At 38.1% G+C, this 25,148-nt stretch overlaps 1 protein-coding gene across 3 annotated transcripts in view; it reads right to left on the reverse strand.

Annotated features, from left to right (window-relative positions):
• Nucleotides 1–25,148, reverse strand: part of LOC127419502 (teneurin-1-like) — a 300,512-nt gene that overhangs the window by 215,652 nt on the left and 59,712 nt on the right. For all 3 annotated transcript variants that reach the window (XM_051660961.1, XM_051660952.1, XM_051660942.1), the window contains exons 2-3: nucleotides 23,277–23,540; nucleotides 8,017–8,280 (exon numbers count right to left, since the gene is read on the reverse strand). In XM_051660961.1, coding sequence (XP_051516921.1) covers nucleotides 8,017–8,280; nucleotides 23,277–23,475 — 463 coding nt within the window. In that variant the 5' untranslated portion in view covers nucleotides 23,476–23,540. The remainder of the gene's footprint in view (nucleotides 1–8,016; nucleotides 8,281–23,276; nucleotides 23,541–25,148) is intronic.

Consider the following 25,148-nt stretch of genomic DNA (forward strand, 5'->3'; position numbering starts at 1 on the left):
CTTAACCATAAGTATGCCGCCTTCCTTTCTATTCTAAAATCCTTTTAAAGATTCTCAGACTTTAGCCCTCTCATAAATTTCTGTGTGCCCAAGAGATTATTGTCAAAACGGGAGCGCTAATATTGTCTGCTGCAGGGTTCATGATTGCTTGGAGTTAAATACCAAAAAAAAAAAAAAAAAAAAAAAAAAAAACCTTCCAGGAAGATTCCAATCTCTTATTAAGCACTAATACGTTGATTTTATTTTTTTTTTTTTTACACCTCTAACCTATTTTATTAATGGGCCTTTGACTTTAGCTGAAGTGCAAAAAGAGCTCAAAAACAGATTTTATGGCACAGTGCTCATCTTCTAACCCACATCATCTCATCTGTTGCTTTCATGAGTGGTTTTGGGGCAAGTGACCTAGAATGTACAGCGAGGAAAATTTATTTTCAGTTATTCACCTTATGCGCCAGAGAAACTGTCTCTGAACTTCCGTTCTAGCAGTTCTATATAGATATCTATGGTGTTGATATCAAAGTGTAATAAACTAGTGAAGTGGATTTACAGGTTATAGAGTTGTCAAAAGCTATGGTGAGTATTTTAAAGTGTTCAGGGGACATCATAATAACTGGAAGGAGAGTGGGAGATTTTAAAACAAGAGTACTTCATTCATAAATAAAGATCCTACCTTTACGCTGTAGATGTACTGATATGCCTCTGCGCTCATGAAATTCATGATTTGAAATATCTCTGTATGACACCTCTTACCATCATCTCATGTCATTCACCCATTGCCTTATTGTTCAGATGAGTAAATCTTTTGAGCTTTAAACCGGGACGGGGGAGGGACGCAACTATATTTATACATACACACAAACATACACATGTGAAAGTGTTTGTTTTATTTTATATTCCATTTACAACAATTTTAATCACATTTAAGTCTCTAAAAAATATAGGGTTTCTTTAATGTTGAACTTGCATGTGTAATAATACGAGCTGTCACTGTTGGAAATTTCACATCAACTACATATTTTAACACAAATTATTAACAAGTTTTACACATTACACGTATAACAATTAAACACTTGTGTTGTTAATAAGTGCAGTGTGTTATAGCTGTCTGAATGTGATCTGCCAGGTCCAATTTACCTCTGCGGGTGTGGGAAAAAACAAACATTTAAAGTGACAGAAAAAACACCACACAAGCATTTTCACGTGGTAAAGGGGTGCCGTAGATTCACGCCATCAACTCCTGTTGAAAAATACTTTCTGTGCTCCCACACGTAAGCCACACGTAGTCCCACACGTAAACTCTTCTCAGTAGCTTCAATACAATGACGAAGTTAGATGGCAAAATTCGGAAGAGCGGAGCATGGAAAAGGGGTGGGGCTAAATAAGGAGAATAGAGAACATATTCTCTACATTATTATTCTGCATTGTCAACATGCATTTATGATGCTGAAAAATGGTTATAGATGTTTTATAAGCATGTGACAATGTCAGTAAAATGAGATCTGACTTGAATTTCTTTTTAGTTATAAAGAACACACTTTCTATTATTTTATGCTGCATCGTTAATGCACATTTCTGAAGCTACGTACCTTTATAAGCATGAAATAATGCTCGCAATATCACAGCAACTTTTGCCTCTAAAATACACACACGTACTGAGAATAAAGAGAATTTTATTATTCCTCAGAGGAGTGGAAAACCTCACGCCCTTTTCCCAATCGTAAACTCTTCCATCTCATCCACCCATCTCTCTTGCTCTCCTCCCTTCTGCCTCATTCACTCTAAAACCGATGGCACGGGAATGACAGCTCTGATGCCTGAACTTTAAATGACAGAGATTAAATTAATTCATAGGTGAAAATCCATCATTTCAGATCCGGAATCTCTGCCACCTACTGTACAAGCATCAAGAATTAATAGAGTAATCTTACAGCGAAGCAGAGAGAGGGAGACGAATAGAGAAAGAAAGGTAGAGACAGTGGGAGAGAGGTCATTTTATTCTAATTTGTACCTCTGACAATTTCCTGTCAAAGGATGAAAAAACACAAATAAAGAAATAACCGCATAAAAAATAAACGAACAGAACAAATAAAAACGTATTTCTGTCTGAATATGAAATGAAGGCTTGTTCCGCTGCTATTAAATGAGATGATGAAGGGAGGGAGGGAGAGAGAGAAAAAATTAATGCAGAGAGAAAGACGAGTTGAGGTCGATTTGATTTTTCTTTCTATCTCCGTCTTTTCTGTATTCATATGAGTTTGTGGGAGTCATAATTCAATATAGAGGGGAGGTGTGACTGAGGTGTGGTGTGGGGGGCATGGCTACGTGGGCAGAGTATAGATATACATACATTCTGTTGAGTTGTGTGTGTGTGTGTTTGTGTATGTGTGTGTTTCTGCTCTAAGGCAGAACCACTGCGTTGTTATTGTATAGTGTAGTGAAAAATAATGGCTAATAAAGTTGCATATAACACACACAGGCATATCTTTGATCTATTATAGTGCTTTAGAAGTTCAAGGACCCATGGCATAGCCTATGTGGACACGGACACACTGACATGGTTTGAAATGACGTTGTTGGTAATACAATTTAATCTTTTCTTTGAGATCTAAAATCCAAATGCATTTACACACTGCTGTTAAGAATATACTGTTACATGAGCTAATCTACCTCACACACACACAAATACACACAAAAGATACACACACCATGTGAAGTGTGGCGAATAGCTGTTCCCTCATGCTCAGTTTGTACTGCAGATGTATAGTTTTTCAATTTCTCAGATATTCATTGGATTAATTGTATTATTGTCTGATAATCATACGTCTCAATTCCATCGCCTTTGACTTTCATTATAATCTCATTTTACCTTTTCAGGACTTGGTAAATTAAAAACCTTTCGTATGATAATGAATTTACTGTGGCTGTGTAATCTGCAGTCTGCCGTTGTTTGAGGAAGAGCAAACTGCGGCATTTATCGGCTCCAGTGGTGTGACACAGGCTGAACTGTAAAGATGGGAGTCTGCACAGCGACAAGGGACCTCACCTCAGGTTTGGGGGAAGAGCACAGCTCCCAACAGAAAAAGACTATTTTAGCACATGTGACGGCCGCAGCAATTGCAGATCTCAAGAGACTGAGAACACAGGTGTTGTGAGCTCTTAAAAACCTGTCACAAATCTTTACACCAAAGTAGCATGTGAGCTTCAATAGCAGATAACATGAAACACAGGGAGACTATTAAGAAGCAATTTGCTGTTGCGCTAAATCTAAAGGTAATATCACACTGTATCCTGTGTTTCTGTGAGGTATTTAGCATGTTAGTAAGGATGTGTAAAAAATTATTATTATTTTTTTAATAGATTTGTCTGTTGACCTGTCAGTCTAAAGGAAGTATCGTATAATTAAGCTGGTTTTGGATTCACCTGAAATCAATTGTACATCATTCATAAAGAGATTGTTCACCCAAAAATTAACATTCTCTCATCATTTACTCACCCTCATGCCATGCCAGGTGTGTATGACTTTCTTTCTTCTGCAGAACACAAACAATGATTTTTAGAAGATATCTCAGCTCTGAAGGTCCATACAATGCAAATGGTGACCAGACCTTTCAATCTCCAAAAATCAGATAAAGGCCACATAAAAGTAATCCATAAGACTCCAATGGTTAAATCCATGTCTTCAGAAGCGATATGATAAGTTTGAGTGAGAAACAGATCAATATTCATCTGCGAACATGGACATCTTAAAAAAGCTTGTGGCAGGAACGCTCTAAAAACAGCACAGGACTCGACACAACTGCCAAAGACATCTGTCTGACACCCGTATGGCTGGAAATGTAAGCGTAAGTGTAGTTCTAGCAGGAAGACTCATAGCTGTACATCATCATCATGCCATTATCTAGGTAGCTCCTATTAGGGCTGGGCGATATGGCTAAAATGAAAATTATCACAATTTTTTTTTTTTATTATTTGATATAAATATTAATCATGATATACATTTCATACCATTAATAGGGGGCAGAACTGCACTCCACATGTTTGTTAGACATCAAGAATGAATTAAACATAACTTAGACAACAATATAATATCAACCGGATAACTAGGCATCAGCTACCGAGCCTCATTACCAGTTTCCATGACAGCAGGGCTATGTAGCCGCAAGGCTGCTAATACTTCCTAAAAGGCTGATTTCATGACTGTGATTCAGTTAGCTAGTTGTGTGTATAACTTTGCCGAACTGCTTGCATTCTTTAGCGACAAGTACCTCATCTGATCGTCTAAATGTAGAAAATAGGCTAACTATAGAAAATTCCTCAAAAGTTTATCATCAATATCGAAACATTCTTTTTTCCGATAAATATCGATATTGTTTTATCGCACAGCCCTAGCCAATCATATATCATCCCTTGCTTTAAAAGTCTGCTTACAATCTGTCACATTGCTTTTTCAGTGTACCAACATGGCAACCTCCACCTCCCCACCGCCACCAGTTGAGTCCCGTCCTGCACAGGGGTAGGCTCCTCGCCCCTGCCTCCTATCTCTGACAGGATCTGACGATTCGAGTAGCAATTTCATCGGACAAACAGACGGGGCTTATGCCAAAAAGAGATTACATTCCTGTGTTTCATTATTATTCATCAAATAAATGTCATGCCAACTTTACTTAAGTCTGCAAGTCTTTCTGATAGAACAACGGTGCTTTAACGGGTATGATTTCAAAGATGTAACTTTTCTGAGAGGGTTTTATTATGCAAACTGTCTAAAACTGAAGTACAGCATGCTGTCAGAAAACTAATTAAAGCATCGCCACAGAAAATATCAAAACTAAAAATAACTATTTGGTTATTGGATGACTAGACAATCAATGTGACCCATCCTTATTAAGAAGCCATCTGCCATTGCGCTAAAGCTAAAGGTCATATTACACCGTATCCAGCGTTACTAATCAGGTATTTAGCATGTTAACACATCTTACTGTCTGTTTTTGTAATAATGTGTCTCTCAGCAGACATTTTAGTTAAAGTAGTAAAAAAAAATGGTGACAGTTCTAGTTGTGCGAGAGAAGAAAAAATATCAGACACTTGGTGGGGCTTGTGGACATAAAAAGCAGCAGAATATATAAATATATGGGTACAGTTTTTCCAGGTTATTATGATTTGTTTTAGAGAAGGGGAACATTTTTAATGCTGCTTCCACACTGTATTGTCTCAATGAGCAGAAACATCCACACTGGCTTCATGAGTTCTCGGTACACACACTATTTCACTGACAACATTATGCAACAGTTCAGCAGAGAAGGTTTTGATTTTAAAGAACCTCTGAACTGACTCTGGATTTAGAAAAGTTTACTGTTGTAAGCTCTCTTCTCATACCTAATCTCACAGATTCACTTTCACACACACACACACACACACACACACACACACACACACACACATCCAGAGAGAAAATGCAGTCTGGCCTTAATGCGTCTGTCCGGCCTTTGCAATTAATTTTAATTTGGCTCTATTGAATCAGGAGAAATTAATTAGATCTCTCTAGACACAAATATGGTATCCATACTACATCCATCTTTCTGTGAGAGAGTGAAAGAAAGAGAGAGAGAGAAAGAAAGAGCACCTTAACTGCTCATTCAGAAGGAAGCAAAACATGTACCCAGTGTTCTTTATAAGTCCAAGGTAAGTCTAGATGAAAAAAAATAATAATTTTGTGATGATTTTAATCATTTTGTGACTGAATGTACATTTGAAAATGCTCTCTTAAAGGGCCATACTATGTAACAGAAAATAAAGTTTTCCATCTATATTTTTTCAATAACAGCCTCTTTGAAAAGCCTGCATTAAATTTTAATGGGTTTACAAATCAATCCACACAGAAATGTGCTGCACAAACCTAAGGTCAGACTAAAATGATCAGGGTCCTTGGTCAAAATAAACTTCAGCCACTCGAATCTAATACTGGGATTCTTTGGAAGGCTATGCAGAGCCCAGATGCTGCCCCACGGGCAGGAACAAAACAATGTCTGGCAGAGGTCCCCTACATCTAGACATCAATTAGATTTTTAAATTTTCAGAAGAAAATATGAGTGGTGCTTGCCCATGCAAAAATCAAATCAGGGTTTTCAAACCTCCTAACCCCAACAGTAACAGTGATGCTTGCCTTTGCAAACATCATCTTCTTGTGTTAAGAAACAATTATTACTTCTCCAAAACTGGGTGGTCAAAGTTGCTGAATATGTAAACATCACGAACAAAGATTTCGGAACAAACCTTTTTTACAGTTTGTTTCAATAAATGGGGAGGGAGCTTTGTGTTATTACCGAGTATATCTACAAACTAGGCTACAACACTATTATTTCTCAACTCGTATTTCAAAACAGCACAAACAACCCTCTTTTTTAAATGATATGGCATCTTTAAATTAGCTTGTATATAATTGATATAATATTATATTTAATTATATCTTATGATCCTATCACTGTTAACATTCAAATTAAAATGTTTGGAAGACACTGTCTTATCAAAGTGACTTTGATAAGAGAGTGTGCATATATTATGTAAGTGAATAAGAAGATACAAAGCAAAAAGCAGACAGAAGATACAAGTTAAGTACTAAATAAAAGCACTACAAGCAAGAACAAAATCTAGTGCGGATGTAGTGCTTAACAGAAAGTACAGGAATGAATCTTGGAGCTTACTGTATATGTGACAGATGGTAAAGTAAGTCAGGAAAGGTCAAGGATAAGTTGTTTTTATTTTTTATGTTCAGTCAACAGGACTGGGAATCTGGCAGGAAGTGAATCTTAAAAAGGTGTTTCTTTAATAGTGCTGTGTCGATATAATAAAATATCAATATATCGCGATACTTTTTCTCATGATATTGTATCAATACTTTAGGTCCATGTACTGATATTTATATCCAACTTTTTGTGTATTCACATCATGTAATCACAACAGAGTTGGCACACTGTTACTTCCAAATCAATTTAATGAGCTCACCATAAGAAAATAACGTGATGTTTCGAGCTACAGGTTTTTAATCAGACATCAATTTATAACTGAAATATACCCAAATGAACTGGAATTGAAATTGGAATTGATTCGTAATCTAATCAAATTATGATATCGTGATGTATCACAATATATTGAATCGTGACGTGTATTACAATATGTATGGTATTGTGAGGTGCCAGGCGATACCGAGGCCTTGTCTTAAAGAGATGTCCTAGTCTCTAGTTCATCATTTATTCACTCCCATGTTGTTTCAAATCCATATGACTTTCTCTCTTCTGTTGAGCATAAAGGGAGGTGTTAGGCAGAATGTTAGGAGTCTGACAGCTTCACCATTCACTTTTGCAACTTTTTACATACAATGAAAGTGAATGGTGACTGAGGTTTTGTGTTCCACAGAAGAAAGTGATAGGGGTTTGGAATGACAATGGGGTGAGTAAATTATGATATGGTTAAACTGTTATGTATGATTTAGGAGGAGAGACTGCAGAGAAAATTCTAGATCTTGAGAAGTGGATGCCTTTTGTATAGAGAAACGAGGGCGGTATACTACCAGATACACCCAATCATCACCAAAACAATGATTTACAATGCTTCCACAGGGGTCAATCAAATATAACCCAATGTTCAGTATGTGGGTTTAACAATAAAATAACCTTAATGTGTGTGTATATGTGTGCGTATGAGATAATGGAGTATGGCTTACACACCAAAGTAGTTATTAGAGCGGCGCATAAATATTGCATCAGTGAGTAGTGTAGAGTAAATGGTGTGTGTGTAGAGCGAGACTGGCAAGTCTGTTTAACTGCATGTGTATCTCCCTCTGCGCCAACTCTCATTAAAACTGTAAAGTCATACACTGATGAGGGCACTTCAGAGTAACCCACATGCACATACACACAGACACACAGACACATATGCACATGAATGAAATATTATTTAACATAATTATTATCACAATCTGGTTGAGCTTAAAGAACCTCTGTAATGCCTCGTGTCCCTTACCATTATCGGGCTCAGACTTGCGCTCTTGTTCTGTATCGGTGAGGGAAAGGACAGAGTTCGCTCGGCTTGACAGGCAGGAACTGTGCTCTGACTTCACTTCCTGCATCCACAATCGCAAGGCGTGGTCAGGAGAGGCTCCGCCCTCTGACTCAGGGTCTGAGGTGACACCTGCAGATACACCCCCGGGGTATGCAAGCTCCTGATTGGCTGCATGAAGTTCTGTCTGGAAATCAGGGAATGCAGTTTGGGAGGGGTCGGAGAAATCTGAGAGAATAAGAAAGAAAGAGGTTCATGCAAATAACTTCAAACTTAAGTGCAAATCAAAAGTCATGTAAGTACAAACACACAGACACCTAACACACACAGGCTAGTGGATTACAGCTCAGTGTACTGACTGAAGAGATTTCTGGAGCCATGCTGAGAAACTATTTTCTTCTTTCTTCAGAGATAGGGAATGGCTTGGAAACCCCCAAATAAATATTTTACATAAAGAAGTCTGCTTTTAACTGCACAAAATGTGAAAACCATATACATTCCCTCAAGAATTTCAGAGAGTGGAAGAGACATAAGGGTTTACACACATACAGGCAGCTTTCAGTATGTGTGTGCACCAGGACTAATTTCTCCTCTCATTTTTACGCTTAAATCTGTGAAGACAACTCACTCTTTAACACACACACACAACACATGCTTCCCTCACAACGCCACATTCTCTCGCTGTCTCTCTCATTTTCTTCTCCCCTTCTAATTTAGGGATGGGAACCGATAAACCAGTTCTCTTTCTAAACTGGTACTATTACTGAAAAAATACCGTAACCGTATGATTTTCATGACTTTTGTTTCCATAAATGGTTCTTGAAACACTCTAACAGTGTTTCTTGCTGCGCTATTCAGCAGCAGCGCTGCCCCTCTCCTAAATCGATACTGCAAAACACATAGTCTGACCAGTGAAATGCAGGAAGGGTGTTGATGTGAAGAGGGTCTGTAACAGAAAAGGCATGCTGCCGAGAGAGGGCATCAGCCTTGGTATTCTTAGATCCAGGATGGTACGTGATAATAAATTTAAATCTGTTAAAAAACAGGGCCCACCTTGCCTGTCAGGGGTTCAGTCGTTTGGCCTCGCGTAAGTATTGTAAGTTTTTGTGATCAGTCAGAACTCGGAATGTGTGGAGTGCTCCTTACACCCAGTGCCTCCACTCCTCCAACGTGAGCTTGACCGCCAGGAGTTCCCGGTCACCAGCATCATAGTTGCGCTCTGTAAGACAGAGTTTTCTGGAGAAAAAGGCACAGGGGTGTGTTTTACCATCGGACAGGATCCTCTGAGATAGAACTGCTCCCACCCCAATGTTAGATGCGTCCACCTCCACCATGAAAGGCTGGCACGGGTCTAGGCGGGACAAGATGGGGGCCGTGGTGAACCCAATATTCAGAACTTCAAAGTCCTGTTGAGCTCCTGTGGTCCACTTAATAAGAGTCGGAGAGCCTTTGGTCAGGGTTGTGATGGGGGGCTGCAACAGAACTAAATCCACTAATAAATCTATGATAAAATTTGTAAATCCCATAAATTGTTGTGCCTGTTTCAGTGTTGTGGTGGTCCATGATGGCCTTTACTTTGTCTGGGTCCATGGCAACCACTTCTAGTGAAATAATAAACCCCAGGAAGGAAGTACAGGTCAATGGAACTGGCACTTCTACAGTTTCACATAAAGCTGATTCTTAAGGAGGCAGAGAAGTACGTGGTGAACTTGCTGGATGTGTTCCTGCTGGTTTCTAGAAATGTAATCGAGGTACACGACCACCGACAGGTTGATCATGTCTCTTAACACTTCCGGGAACAGTTCTATGGCACAGTCCTATGGTCTATGTGGTGGTAGGGCTGTAGCTTTCTTTTTGAAAAAGACATCACACAGGTCATGATAGGCCACAGGAATTTGGGAGAGATCTAACTCAGGACAAGGCGATTCCAGGGTGCGAAGCCAAGGATAAACTAGCACCAAGGGGTCTTTGGGTGAGTCAACTAAACAAAACCGCACAAGTTCACAATGGGCTCCCATCCTTAAGCTCACTGATTTGGTCACCCATGCAATCTTTCCATTGCCTAAGTGACGACCATCTAAAGCTTGAATGCGCAGAGGATAAGGACTCACCTCCATGGGCAGGTTCAGCTGCTTGGCAAGGGAGAGGTCAAACAAGTTCTCCTCTGCCCACGAATTTACCAGAGTAGTCAATGGGATCAGTTCTGGACCATTCTCCTCCCAGGACACAGAGGCTTTCAGGATCATACGTGATAGGGGTGGTGAGGAATGTGCTGCTCCGCTCACTAGTGCACCCCATCTAACTAGTACTTCCTCCGCAGTACAACATTTTCCTTTGTGGCGGTGATTCTCGGTTGGGAACAGCGAAGCTTGCATCTCTAGAATTAAGGAGCACTGTGTCAGGAATCCTCTGTATGCCTCCAGGGCTCCATAAAATCATTGTGGTCTTGGCAGGTCAAAGGAGCGTGGAACAGAGGATGCGGGATTTGGCGTGGGGGCAGTGCCTCTGGCACTTTTGCAGGCATTGCTTGTAGCCTCGACTGGATGTCTTGCAGTGTGACGGAGAGCTGCTGAACGGCTGAGCTTAGCATAAAACAGAAAACACCATGAGGGGTGAAATCAGGGAAACAAAAGAAAATTAAGGTACACACTCCACGAGTGGAAAACAGGACCAAGTACAACAAAGTAAACAGTCTTCTTAAATCTCCAACTACAAGGAGCAAACAGAAATAGTCCACAAGAAAAGTCCAAGATCAAGACTCACACAGAACACTCTTCAGCACAGGAAAATCAAGCTCAAGTAATGAGTTCAGTTTGGCAGGGGTTTAAATAGCCTGAGGTAATCAGTCTTAGGTGAAACTACTGACATAATGATGACCAGAATAAACTCTCAGGATCAGGGTGGAGTCACACAGCAGTAGTTATCCTCAGTCTCCCACTCTGCCACCATCTGGTGTCTGATGTAGGTATGACACCTGTCACCTGAGCTTGCATATCGAGGAAAGCCCAGTTGACGCACATGCCTGCATGCTCCAGAGGTACAGTAGGATAGAGCAGAGCGCACCACTTGAGCGAGTGATTCTTTGGTGGATACGCACGATACGCACACGAAAAAAAGCTTCAGTCACCCCACGCACATCTGTGTTCCACATGAGAAGAATATTCAGCGCTTATAAAGCACCGAAAGCAAGATATAACATAACATTTTCTTTGGCAGCACAAGATTTTACTGTGGCTGCTGTCGAAAAAATGTTTATTCAGGAAAAACCTTGGTAGTTAAAGATAGGCCTTCACATTAAGAGTTTTGCTGTAATAATTGGAAAAAAAAATTAAGGAAATTTTTTGTTTAGAATTGTTATTTAATATTTAGTTACACTAGCACCAATTATTGGATTGCATGTATGCGTCTAAAAATATTTGAAAATTCATTAAGAAATCTGTGTAAACACGCCTTTTGCAAGTATTGTATGTATCTGATTTGTTATATCTGCTCTGTTGAAATCTGAAATTATCTCATCATTTGGCAACAGACTGCTAAGGGCAGTAAATGCAATCTGAATTTATTTACAAATATATCTTCCACAAAAGTAAGAATCTTTAACAGAATTATTAAAAGGAATCAAAATCGTAACAGGAATCGTAAAGTTCCTTACTATTTCCATTCATTCTCATTTCATCTCTTCTCTTCTTCTAATTTCATTTCAACACATCTCATAATTTTTTTCTCTCAGGATTTGTCAAGGATTCATGATTCATGTTTTTCTGGATGTGTGTGGCACTCAAAGTGGTTTAGCTGTGTGTGTGTGTGTGTGTGTTTAGAGGGAGTGTGATTTCCAGACCTGTGTGTGTGAGAGAGAGAGTGGAGCGAGCTCTTTATTGAAGTGTCCTTAAAAATCCTCTCCTGTACCTCTCTGACTCCTGTCTCCGTGGCGACCCCTCTCAATGCTCTCCCTACTCTAATCATCTCAGTACTAATTGCCCACGATGCACTTCTCCGTCCTTCACTGAGAACATGACCCCCTGCTTCTCGGCCTGACCTGCATGCACACACACACACACACCTATGAGTAGACATGGATGGAAAAGATCAGGGTAAGAGGGGGTGAAAGGCCTTTCTTTGGCTCTCTCTCTCCATTTCTCCCTCTCTCTCTCTGTCTCTATTTTCATCTCTCTCTCTCTCTCTCCCTCTCTCTCTCTCTTTGTAAAGTTGTTTCCATGGTAACTGGAATGGAATGTTTTGTTCTGCATGTAGCATTTGAATGATTCCATAGAGGAAATAAAAAACCTCACTGTAACCTGTTCAAACCGCCGCTGTGTGTTAACAGTGCTCACGGACCACATCACGCAAAAACAAGCACATGCAAGATGCTAATGCTAAAGACACCACTAGGAGTGCACCGATCGAAATCGGACGATATTCATCTTAAATCCATGATCGGCGATCGGCCAATCATGCCTAGAATCAGGACCTATCTTTTTGCAGCACGCAAGGAATACACTGCTCCTCTAATGAATGAGTGCTTACTCTGCCCTTTAAGCATGACAGAGTGGCCTTTGGAGGGTTAGGGTTGTTGGCAGTTCTAAGCATTCACAAATTTAAACTTTCAGACATGATGTAATTCACATGAATATGCCGTTTTGTTTTTAAAAATGTATAAGAATTACACGTATATGAATATTTAGTTGCCCATTTTCTAGAGTCATTACGGTAGTTATACTGACTCGTTGCACAGTAAGCAGTAGGAGAATAAAGAGACTGCAAACGGGTATAAAAACGAATTAAACAACAAATAAACATGCAAATACAAATCTGAGTACATGTGATGTAATGTGAGTCGTGACAATCAGACGCTGTGTGGAGTGATAGAGCCATCATGAGCGCTTTTAGCCTTACTCTTTTTATTTATTTTTTAATTATTTTTGCATTTATACATACAGAGAGACAAACAAGAAATTTGCTACAGTGAAGAAAATTACAAACGTACTGAGGGAAAAGGAAAAAAAAGAGGATACATAAATAAGTAAATAAGAGAGAACAAAAGGAGAGGTAAACACAAGAGATTGATTAGTACAAATAAAGAACAGCAATATATGTGCAGCAAATAAATAGCTATAGTTTCAAAAGGTAAGGGGTAACAAAGGTAAGAGAGTAACAGTGAATAAAGAGTAATATATATGTATATATTTCTTTTAAGAAACCTGTTGAATAAATAAAAGTTGGGTATATGGTACAACTTTAGCAAATTAACTTTTGTATATGTATTTTGATATATGTATACTAAAATTAATATGTGTAGAGATGTAATAATAAGGGGAAGAAAAGAAAAAAAAACTATGTATATATTGACTTTGCAGCAGACAAGTGGTGTGCATTTAAATTTATGTGATGTGGAATATGAAGGAAATTTTGGACAATTCTGTATTTACTATTAGCTCCAGGCTACCGTGCATGGCGGCGATCCAGGGCACATGCTCCCCCTGCTGTGGCCACCCAAGGGAGGTCCACAAACCAGTCCCAAGCTGCATTACCAGGACCCCCCACTCCACACACTGTGTCCCCGCAGCAACTCCCAGATCAATGGCAAAAAGTCCTGCCTTGCAGGAATAAGTTCTGCCTCTCAGGTCCCTTTGGTTGGTGTGGTCATCACCACTGCAACCTGGGCGAAATGTACTCTGAGAGTACAACTCATTTCCAGGGTCACCGCAACCAGTGTGGTCAACACCATCGCCACCTGGTGGAGAGTTCCATTTATACGACCTAAGTGTTGCAAGGCTTGTGTTCACAGGATGGGAACATAATGGGGCAGGTCTACTGTTCTATAATATATACACTATATGGCCAAAAGTTTGTGCTTGAAGAACATTTGATTTCAAAACCTTAGGCATCAATTTCCCCCTTTGCTGTAATAACAGCTTCCACTCTTTTGGAAGGCTTTCCACTATACTGTATGTAGTAACATGGCTGCAGGGATTTGCTCTCATTCAGACACAAGGCTATCAGTGAGGTCAGGAACTGATGTTGGTCGATGGGGCCTGACTTACAGTTGCTGTTCCAGTTCACCCCAAAAGTGATCAGTGGGGTTCAGGTCTGGGCTTTGTGCAGACCAGTCAATTACTTCCACGCCAGACACAGTAAACCATTTCTTTATGGACCTCACTTTGTTCACAGGGGCATTCTCATGCTGGAACAGAAAAGGGCTATCCGCAAACAGTTGCCACAAATTTGGAAGCACACAAAGCCCAAGCCATTACATAAAGAAACATTAAGATTGTTCTTTACTGGATTTAATGGAGTAACCAAATTCGTTAATTAGAAGGGGGTGTCCACAAACTTTTGGCCATATAGTGTATATATGTATATATATCAGTGTGGAGGCCATTTACTTCTGGCAGATTTAGGTAATTAATTGAAAATAGATAAGAGATTTAAAGCAGGGTTCCACCACCCCGACCGTTCAGGAGTAATTCGCCACTGAAGCCCACCATGCAGAGCGAGGGGCCCAACATCCCAACCAGAGACAGGCCATAGCCCACCGCTCATGCAACCAAAGCCGGAACACACCCGCCCCATACCAACACTACACACAGCAGTCCTAGGTCATCAATAAAGAATAAAGAATACCGTCTAGTAATTGTGAGGTTATAATTGGGTGGGTCAAGGGGTAGAAGTGAACTTTAAATGTCTATATCTACAGTATATCTGTGGGTCATTGATAATTCAGCTATTAATTCAGAGGTTAGAAGTAATGGTGAATTGTAAGTTTCATAGTCTCTATAAGTTGGAGCCTATCTGTAGTAAAGTATTATGTGGTGTATTATGTGGTATGGTGTAAGTATTATGTTGTATATTATGTATATTATGTCGTAAGTGTTAATGTAATATAACATATGTTTAAATGATACTACCCGTAGGGGGAGAAAAAAAATACATACACATATACTTAATTATCATAACACCTATACACAAGGAAGAAGAAAAGAGAAAGTGAGAGCAAGTATCAGCTCACCGGCAAGTTGAATTCTTTGATGAGTAAGGAAAATGTCTTAATGAAATTCTCAGTTTGGTATTTCTGTAGAGATTAATTATATTCTTGATTAACATATTTAGAGTGAAGGTCCAACCACAATGATGCTTTGAGTTGTATTTTTGTCTTCCAATTAATAAGGATTGTTTTTTTTTTTGTTTTTTTGCGATGACCAAGGCTATCAGTAAAGCAGTGGTAGATTCAGCAGGTAATTTTAGCTCGGAAAGATCACCGAGGATACAAATACTTGGGCATAGTGATATATTAATTTTAAATATTTGTGAAATTTTTGTGATGGTCCTTTTCTAAAAGAGATATACGGGGGGACAGAACCACAATGCATGGATGTAAGTATCTGTTACCTGGAGTGAGCACTGTGTCTGATGTGTTAAAACCCATTATGTGCAATTTGTGTTCTGTTATATGTATTCTGTGAATAATCTTGTATTGAATTAATTGTAAATTTGTATTTTTACTGATTTCGAAGAAGGAATTGCAAATTTTTTACCAAAACTGTGGATTAGTTGTGATACTAAGATCTTTTTCCCATTTATCGATGGGGAGTGATATAGATGAATCATGAGATGCTAGTTTTATATAATTTTGAAAAGAGTTTGGGTGCATTTGCTAACTTAGTTAAAGTTTCTAAAAGTGGATTGGAGTGGAGAGGATTATATGTTATATTGATTTTTTTTACTTGTAAATACTGCTCTTTTCCTATATCAAACTTTTGGCAGAGATCTGGGAAGCTGAGATATGTGTTATTTTCTAAAAGGTGGTGCAAATGAGTGATGCCTTTTATTATTTTTTTTAAAATGATTTCCTATTATTGGTAATTTGTTGGTTGTTCCAGATTGGTGAGTTTGCACAGGTTGTAAGGTTGAAGCCTGTAATTTTATCAGCATTCCACCAAGCTGTCAGAGTTGTGGCTATTGTAAATTATTTTTCCTAAAACAGCTATGCTGTCTAATTGATTTGCCTAAAAATGTTAAGTCTTGAAGTGAAATATTTTTACATTCACCATTTTCTATTTGAAGCCATTGCTGATCAGAGTGTGTGGGGTGAATCCATTTTGTGACAAAATATAGCTGATTGGCTAAGTAATAGTAATAGGAATTAGGGGCTTCTAATCCTCCTTGAGTTTTAGGTTTTTGTAAAGTTGCCAGTTTTATTTTGGGTTTTTTATCTTTCCAATAAAATGTACTAATTAATCTATCTAGTTTGTTAAACCAGCTGCTTGGTGGTGTATAGGTATCATTTTGAATAGATAGTAAATGTTTGGTAGTATTATAATTTTTATTGCTGCAATGCGGCCCATAATTGATAATGGTAGAGCTGACCAGCATGATAATTTGTGTTCTATTGATTTTAAAAATGGTGTAAAGTTGAGGTTAAATATTTCTGATTGCTTGGGGGTAATGTTTAAGCCAAGGTAAGTGATATTGCCTATACTGACAGGAAATTTCAGGTTATGTTTGCAGATGTTGCCGTGTACAGTTAAAAAGGTTGATTTTTTTCCAGTTTATTGAGTAATCTGCAATTTTGAGAATGTGTTGATAAGTTTAAAAACTTCATTGATTGTTGGATTTTGTGAGAACAATATCATTTCATCTGCATACAGACTCATTTTATGAATTGTTGTGTTTACCTTAATACCTGTTATGCTTTCATTTTGGCGTACTGCAGATGCTAGTGATTCTATAAAAAGGGCAAACATTAATGGAGATAAGGGGCAGCCTTGTCTTGTTCATCGTTATAGTGTGAAATGTCCTGATATAATTACATTTGTAATAACTGCCGCTCTAGGTGAATAATAGAAGGCTTTGATTCTCTGAATAAATGTTTCCCCAAAACCAATTTTTTTTAAGTACTACAAAAAGAAAAGTCCAATTCACACGATCAAATGCCTTTTCTGCATCTAATGCTAGAAAAAAAAATTTTTTTGTAAAAAAAATTGCTATATGCATTCAATTAAAAAGACGACGTGTATTAGTTGAAGAGTTTCTATTTTCAATAAATCCGGTTTGATCTAAATGGACAAGATCTGAGATGACTGATTCAAGTCTTGCTGTTAGTACTTTGCTGATAATTTTTATGTCTAAATTGATTAGTGATATAGGGCGATAACTTGCACGTGATGGTGGGTCTTTGTTTGGTTTTAGGAGTATGGCGATTAGGGCGGTATTCATATGTGGTGGCACTGAAGTGTTTAAGATTTAATTGGCCATTCTTAGAAAAAGTGGTGATATTGTGTCCCAGAAGTGTTTATAGAACTCTGCAGGGTATCCATCCATGCCTGGTGCTTTGTTATTTGAGAGTTGTTTCATAGCTTGTTGAAATTCATTGACTGTTAATGGGGCATCTAGTGTTTCTACCTGTTTATTGTTTAGTGTTGGAAGTGGAACTGTATCTAGAAACCTGTTGATATCTGTTAAGTTGGGATTGTGGTCAGGGGTATAAAGTTTATGTAGTATGCGCTGAATATATTATTTATAGTCAATGGATCATGATATGTATTCCCCTTTAAGTCTTTAATGTTGCTATGGTTGAGAGCTTTACTCTCTTTAACATGAGCGCCCTCGGTGTCAATCAAACATGCGAGCTCTCCAGGTGCTCTCAATATCTCATCAGTCACTCATCTCAGCGCTATTCTGTGAGGATCCCAATTTAAATCAGATTAATGTTGGTCACAATACCACTAATAACAGATGTTTAACCTTCAATAACGGCACCGCACCTTCAAGCATTTGCTTAATAATTAGTGATGTGTTACAACAAGACACCAAAGACAGTAAACAAATAACAGATATTAATGATTTCTCACTGGAGCCGTTTTAGAGCTTGTAATGGATATATTTTTCTTATTTTTGAAAGTATCTCTGCTGTGTGTGATGCTCTCATGGTTTTTGGTTGCCAGTATATCACGATGAACTTCTGATGTTGACAACAGAACTATTCATAACTGTTTTCAATACAAATAAATGTTAGCAATTCACAATTAATTTAATTTTGGTAACACTTAATAAAAATATTTAATTTCTTTAACATTAGTTAATGTATTAGGTATCATGAACAAACAATGAACAAGGAATATTTTTACAGCATTTATTAATCATAATGTTAGTTAATAAAAATCCAATTGTTCATTGTTAGTTCATGTTTGTTCATAGTGCATTAATTAGTACAACTTTTGATTTAAAAAATGTATTAGTATATGTTGTAACTAACATTAAGTTCATTAGTTCATGTTAACTACAGTAATGTTGTTAAATAATGTTAACAAATGGAACCTTTTTGTAAAGTGTTACCGTAATTTTACTCTGTGGGGCATAAACATGTACCTGCAGCATATAACTTGCAAACGTGTGGCAAAGGGCACTTTAAGGAAAAATCGGTATCAGCCTCAAATTTCCTGATTGGTGCACCACTAGACACAATGCTAACACCCCTCTCAGTCCACAATACATTACCACACACAAACACACCACACTTACAACACAAACACACAACACTCTTCAGAAGTGCAACACGTCAATACAAAAGACACTATTCTTAAAGGGGTCATGAAATGGAGAATCAAATTTCCTTGTTATTTAGACATATAAGAGGTAACTGTACTATAAAAACATTCTATATATTTCAGAACTCAAAACTTTCTCCCTAGTTTAAAAAGAGCATTTATAGTTGCCACCATGCTGAAATGTCTCGTTTTGAAATCTGTCTGTTCGTGACGTCACAAGACATTGCTCATTTGTATTTACACATCCCACAACATGCGTCAGTGCACCCTTGGGCCTGCCAACTTGCGTGCAGTTCAAGAGAGCAGCCCTTGTGTGACTAACTATTCCTTACATAACACCTAAGGGGACCCATCTGGACTATTTTGGATTATATTCATGCACTAAACAGACATCTTTGACCGCTTGAAACATACCTTGTGCCGCTTTTAAAAGACGTGGTGTCAAGTTACAACTCTAAAAGGGAGAAGCAATTCTCTTATTCAGCTGCTGCCTGTGTAATGGATGCGTTCTTTCGCCTATCTTCGCTATTTTTAATTGTTGGTGTATGCAAATATAGGACGTCTTTGACGATGGACGTCTTCGACCGTTTCGGTGTGTTTCCGACAACGTGCACCTCAGTACGCCTTCAGTATGTATGTGTGTAATTTCACCATCCTTTGGATTATGTATGTGCGCTTTTTTCGGCTCATGTCAGCATGGACTGATTGTGAACAGACAAAATATGATTCAAGTTTGGCAAAGGAACTGTTATTGAAGGATGGGGCAGTTAAAAACACTTCAAAAACGTTAGTAAACCGTTTCATTCATGAATATTTCAAATTTCATGACTGTTTGATAGTTTATGGTGCTGAATGATAACAGTTGTGCTTGAGATGAACCGTTTAATATATTCAGATGCAATGTGTTGGATGTGTGTTATGCGTAAACCCTGCTATGTTATTTTATAATGTTCTTCCGATTGAGTTTGCTAAATTTTAGGGGCTGCATGATGTTAGCCAATCATAAAAGTGGGTGTATAAGATGGGCGAAAGATTTTTCAAAGAATCAGTTTATTTGTTGTTTGTTAATGTTTCTCACTGAAGAGTCACACCACATAATTACTTTTATTAAAGCAAAAAAACAAACAAAATTACTATGATCCCTTTATTTTATCATTTAGATTATGTACCTTTTCATGTGATGTCTGACACTTATGATTACAGCTCCAATGAACCCATCACTGGCTAACCAGGTGACATACAGGCTACTGCAAGGACTTGACACACACACACACACACACACACACACACACATGCATGATGCATGCACACTTTACATTTACTGATAATGCCAGTCCTTATCATCTTTAATATACATCAGAAATATGTTAAGTGATACTTTAGTGGTGTTTCATAAAAGTCTATTTACCTTTATTTACTGAAACATGCCACCAAACCTTCCATTCTGCTATTAATTTCTGGTACACATGCTGTAAGACCAAACATTTTTTATTGTCGCCAAAAATGTTCATTGTCGAATAGTCGTTTGATCTCATTTAACTTAACATGAAATCATATTAAACTCTAATGATGATGCGCGAGAGCAGCACTGCAGCTCGCGCCTGACTGAGGAGAGGAAAAATTACACAGCTCACAGTCCAGATGCACTCTAAACTTTCCAAACAGCTTTAGGTGATGTAGATCGCAAAGTATGAGGGAATTATAATGCAAAAATACAAAATAAGTAAATACAGAAGCACTCTCGTTGTGGAATAAGTGGAGCTGGAGCTGGAGCTGCCGCTTCGCTGAAGCAAAACTTTTGTGTTGAGTGTCTTTAAAGGAAACACCCTGGCATTGCATTTTTTTTTCCACCCAATTTGGAATGCCCAATTCCCAATGTGCTTTTAAGCCCTTGTGGTCATGTAGTGATTTGCCTCAATCTGGGTGGCAGAGGACAAATCCCAGCTGCCTCTGCATTGGAGACCACCAACCTGTGCATCTTATCATTTGGCTTGTTGAGTGTGTTGTCATGGAGACATAATGAGTGTGGAGGCTTCACACCATCCACTGCAGCTTCCATGCTCAGCTCACCATGCACCCCTCTGAGAATGAACCACATTATAGCAACCATGAGGAGGTTACCCCATGTGACTCTTCCCTCCCTAGCAACTGGGCCAATTTGGTTAGGAGACCTGGCTGGAGCCACTCAGCACACCCTGGGATTTGAACTAGCGACTCCAGGGGTGGTAACCAGCATCTTTTACCACTGAGCTACCCAGCCCCTCTGGTGTTACATCTTAAATGCAGTTATATTTAATGCATATATAAAGTTCAAATAATACGGAAGCAGATCGTGTAAATAACTACAAACTCCGAAACTGGAATTTCTCTGTGCGGTCAGCGCCTCTTCTATGAGTTGCACGAAGTGTCCCGATCTTAGGGGGAGAGACTGAAACTGTACCTGGGTGATGCACACTCACTTGCAGGGCCTGCTTAATGCAGCTAGATAATAACATGATGGCTCGTGACCTATTGAATCATAATATATGCCACTGTGCATTTCTTATCATGAAGAAAATTGGCAATTCGCAGCTTTATTAATATGAGAGTGTTTTTTTTTTTTTTTTTTTTTTTTGTGAGTTAAAGATGGATTGAAGTGAACGGAAAGGTGAGAGAGGGTAGTCTTCGCCCCATTATACACTGCAAAAAAATACGTTTTTGATTTGTTTTTGTTTTGACTTGTTTTCCAATATAAATATCTAAAACTCCTTTAAAACAACGTCCATTTTCTTTAGCAGCTATACTGCAGAAGAAAAAATTATCTGAGAATGTTGAATATAATATTAAAAATACAAATATTTTAAAATATCTAAAAATCCTTTAAAAAAAGATGCATTCACCTGAAAAGCAGCATATAAGATATTTAGACTTGTTTTTAGAGAATAAATCTTGAAAATAAGTATATTTTGTCTACTACACTCACAGAAGTATAACCAAGTGAAAAAATACACTTATATACAAAATACACTTATGTTTAAGATACATTCTCTTAAAGCAAGTCTAAATATCATATATATATAATTTCTCGAGAAAATTTATCTTGTTTTAAGGACAATTTTAAATGGAAAACAAGACAAAAACACTTGCTAACAATAGGATTATTTGCAGTGAATTTCTTTACTGAATTAAACTTAATACAATTATTTTTTCCCTTTAATTCAGTGAGTGTCATTTAGAGGTAACATACATGTTTAATACAACCTTTTAAGTCGGGGCACAAGCTGAATAATCGGTTAAGAGCTAATGATTAATCGTTGCAATAATCGTCGAATAATCTTTCTAATAATCATTAGATTAATCGATTATCAAAATAATCATTAGTTGCAGCCCTACTCTAGAGTGTAAAGAGAATGGTGCAAAAAACTTAAAACATCCAGCGAGGGGCAGTTCTAAGAGTGAAAACGGCTTGTTACTGACAGAGGTCAGAGGAGAATGGCCAGACTGGTCGAAGCTGACAGGAAGGTGACAGTAACCCAAATAAACACACATTACAACAGTGCTATTCAGAAAAGCATTTCTGAATGTACAACATGTCAAACATTGAGGCGGATGGGTTACAGCAGCAGAAGACCTCTCCGGGTACCAATACTGACAGTTTAGAACAGGAAACTGAGGATGCAGTGGGCACAGGCTCACCAAAACTGGACAGTAGACAATTGGAAAAACATCGCCTGTTCTGACAAATCTGGATTTCTGCTGAGGTACACAAATGGTAGGCCCACTGCAGCCTCAGTTTTCTGTTCTTGGCTGACAGAAGTGGAACTCAACGTGGTCTTCTGCTGTTGTTGCCCATCCACCTCAAGGTTTGACATGTTGTGCATTCTGAGATGCTATTCTGCTCACTACAACTGTAGTTATTATCTGAGTTACCGTAGCCTTTCTGTCAGCTCAAACCAGTCTGGCCATTCTCAGTTGGCCTCTCTCATCAACAAGGCATTTTCGCCCACAGAACTGCCGCTCGCTGGATGTTTTTTGTTTTTCGCACCATTCTCTTTACACTCTAGAGACTGTTGTGTGTGAAAATCCCAGGATATCAGCAGTTACAGAAATACTCAAACCAGCCTGTCTGGCACCAACAATCATGCCACATTCTAAATCACTGAGATCACATTTTTTCCCCATTCTGATTACTCCTGACCCATATCTGCATGATTTTATACATTGCACTGCTGCCACACGATTGGCTGATTAGATAATTGCATGAATAAGTAGATGTACAAGTGTACCTAATAAAGTGGCTGGTGAGTGTATAATAAACTTTATAATACATTTTGCTATAATAAACACCATTTTGGGATCCCCCACATCACTTGTCTGGCACGTCATTTTTACCTCTGACCATTGGGCCACTCATACCCACTAGACATTATGTCATTTAAAGATGTCTCTCTTCCTCCATCTCTTTCACACACAAGCTTGTATACATTTCCTTGTGGGGACTTCCCGTTAATATACATTTCTATTTAAACAGCTGATGGGCATGTTTAGATTTGAATAAAAAATTAAGACTATTTACTCCCTTTATCTTAATTTTTGAGAACATCCCTACAGTGAGGTTTTATCTGGTTTAGCTATTTTTCTGGTGACATTTTTGGACATTTCATCCCCCACAAACATACACACACACTTTTAAAGTCTTACCTTTCTGGGGGTGCTCTTTCCTGCGAACTTTGTGGCTGTTGTAGGTGAATCTGCGGTCAGGCTCGTAGTCGGTGCGGGAGGTCTCTCTGTAGTGTTTGTGATGAAGGTTAGTACCCTCCTCTTCCTCAGATGAGCTGGAATAACTGAGCTCCAGGCCAGGGTGGGGTTGCGCCAGAGACTGATATAGCTTCTCGTCCATCTCTGCTCTCGTTCACCTGATCACTCACACACACTCAGTAATCTCAAATACTCACTCAAAACACACTACACACAACACACACACACACACACACACACACACACACACACACACACACACAGAACAAAGAACAAAACAGAATTGATAAAACAGAAAACAAACAACAGCAGTTCAAATGTACACCAAACTTTCAATTTATTGGTGCAATATTTTGTAACCCGAAACATAAAACAGCTTGAGGACAAATGGCTGTTCTGTAGCAATACTTTTAAAGGGAGGCAAAAAGGACAAAACAAAACAGAAACACTTTCCAAATCCACCCCTTTGTTTTAGTTAAACATTAATCGACCACAGAGAAAAGAAAGAAGGTCTTGGAGGACGAATGAAAGAGAAGAGGGAGAGATAGAGAGATTGATAGATGAAGGGTGAGATGAAGAGATAAAGAGATGCTTAGATAGAGGAAAAGAGAGGACATAAAAAGGTGAAAGATTGGTGGAAACAAACTCAAAACAAAAGAGAGTTAATCAACCAGTAATGAAGTCATTTAAATAGTGGAATTAAAGGAATATTTCAGATCCATTACAAGTTCAGCTCAATCAACAGCATTTGTGGCATTATGTTGATTACCACAAAAAAAAAAATAAAAAAAAATAATAATAATTTGACTCGTCCCTCCTTTTCTTTAAACAAAGCAAAAATCGAGGTCAGAGTGAGGCACTTACAATTGAAGTGAATGGGGCCAATTTTTGGAGGGTTTAAAGGCAGAAATGTGAAGCTTATAATTTTGTAAAACCACTTACATTAATTCTTCTGTAAAAAACTAATGTATTATTTGAACTGTAAATTTGTTTAAATCATAATTTTTACAGTCATTTAGGGTTTTAGTGTTTGTTGATATTACATTGTCACAGCAACGAAGTTGTAAAATTGGCTATAACTTTACACAGAAATGTTTAGTAAGTGATTTTATCACACTAAAATAATGTTAACACACATATTGTTTATGCCTTGTGGCTATATTTTTGAAACAGTGAGCATTTTAACATTTACGGATTGGCCCCATTCACTTCCATTGTAAGTGCCTCACTGTAATCTCAATTTTTGTTCTAAGAAAAGGCATTCAAGTCAAAATATTTTTTGTGGTAATCAACACTATGCCACTAATGCTGTCGATTGAACTGAACCGTAATGAACCCGGAATATTCATTTAACTTGGCATCACTATGCTGTGCATCAGGGCTGTCAAAAAAAAAAAAAAAATGCAAATAATTAATTGTACTATCTTGTTTTTATTCTTTGCAGTTAACCTGATGAATCTTACATTTACATTTTTTTTTTCTTTTTTTTTTTTTTAATGCATTCAGTTTTTATTTTAATAAAACTAAATTAAATAATATGAAACAAAGATTCTCTTCCTGGGCTTCCTGGGCACCAACAATACGTAAGTTCCAACTTAGCCTAGTTGTGGCGTAAATGGGCACTAAGTCACAATTTACGCACTACTAAATATTTGAGCATTGCACCATTAAACTTAGGTAGAACGTAACCCTACGTATAAACTAAATATTTATGGCAGCCTCCGACCAGGAGTAACGTTTGGAATAAAAAGCAGACTGATATTTAATGACATCAATGAGCTCATGTTTTGTGTGACAGACTTCAATCCTTTAGAC

The sequence above is a fragment of the Myxocyprinus asiaticus genome, chromosome 3 (assembly GCF_019703515.2).
Source record: "Myxocyprinus asiaticus isolate MX2 ecotype Aquarium Trade chromosome 3, UBuf_Myxa_2, whole genome shotgun sequence".
NCBI classification, from domain to species: Eukaryota; Metazoa; Chordata; class Actinopteri; order Cypriniformes; family Catostomidae; genus Myxocyprinus; species Myxocyprinus asiaticus.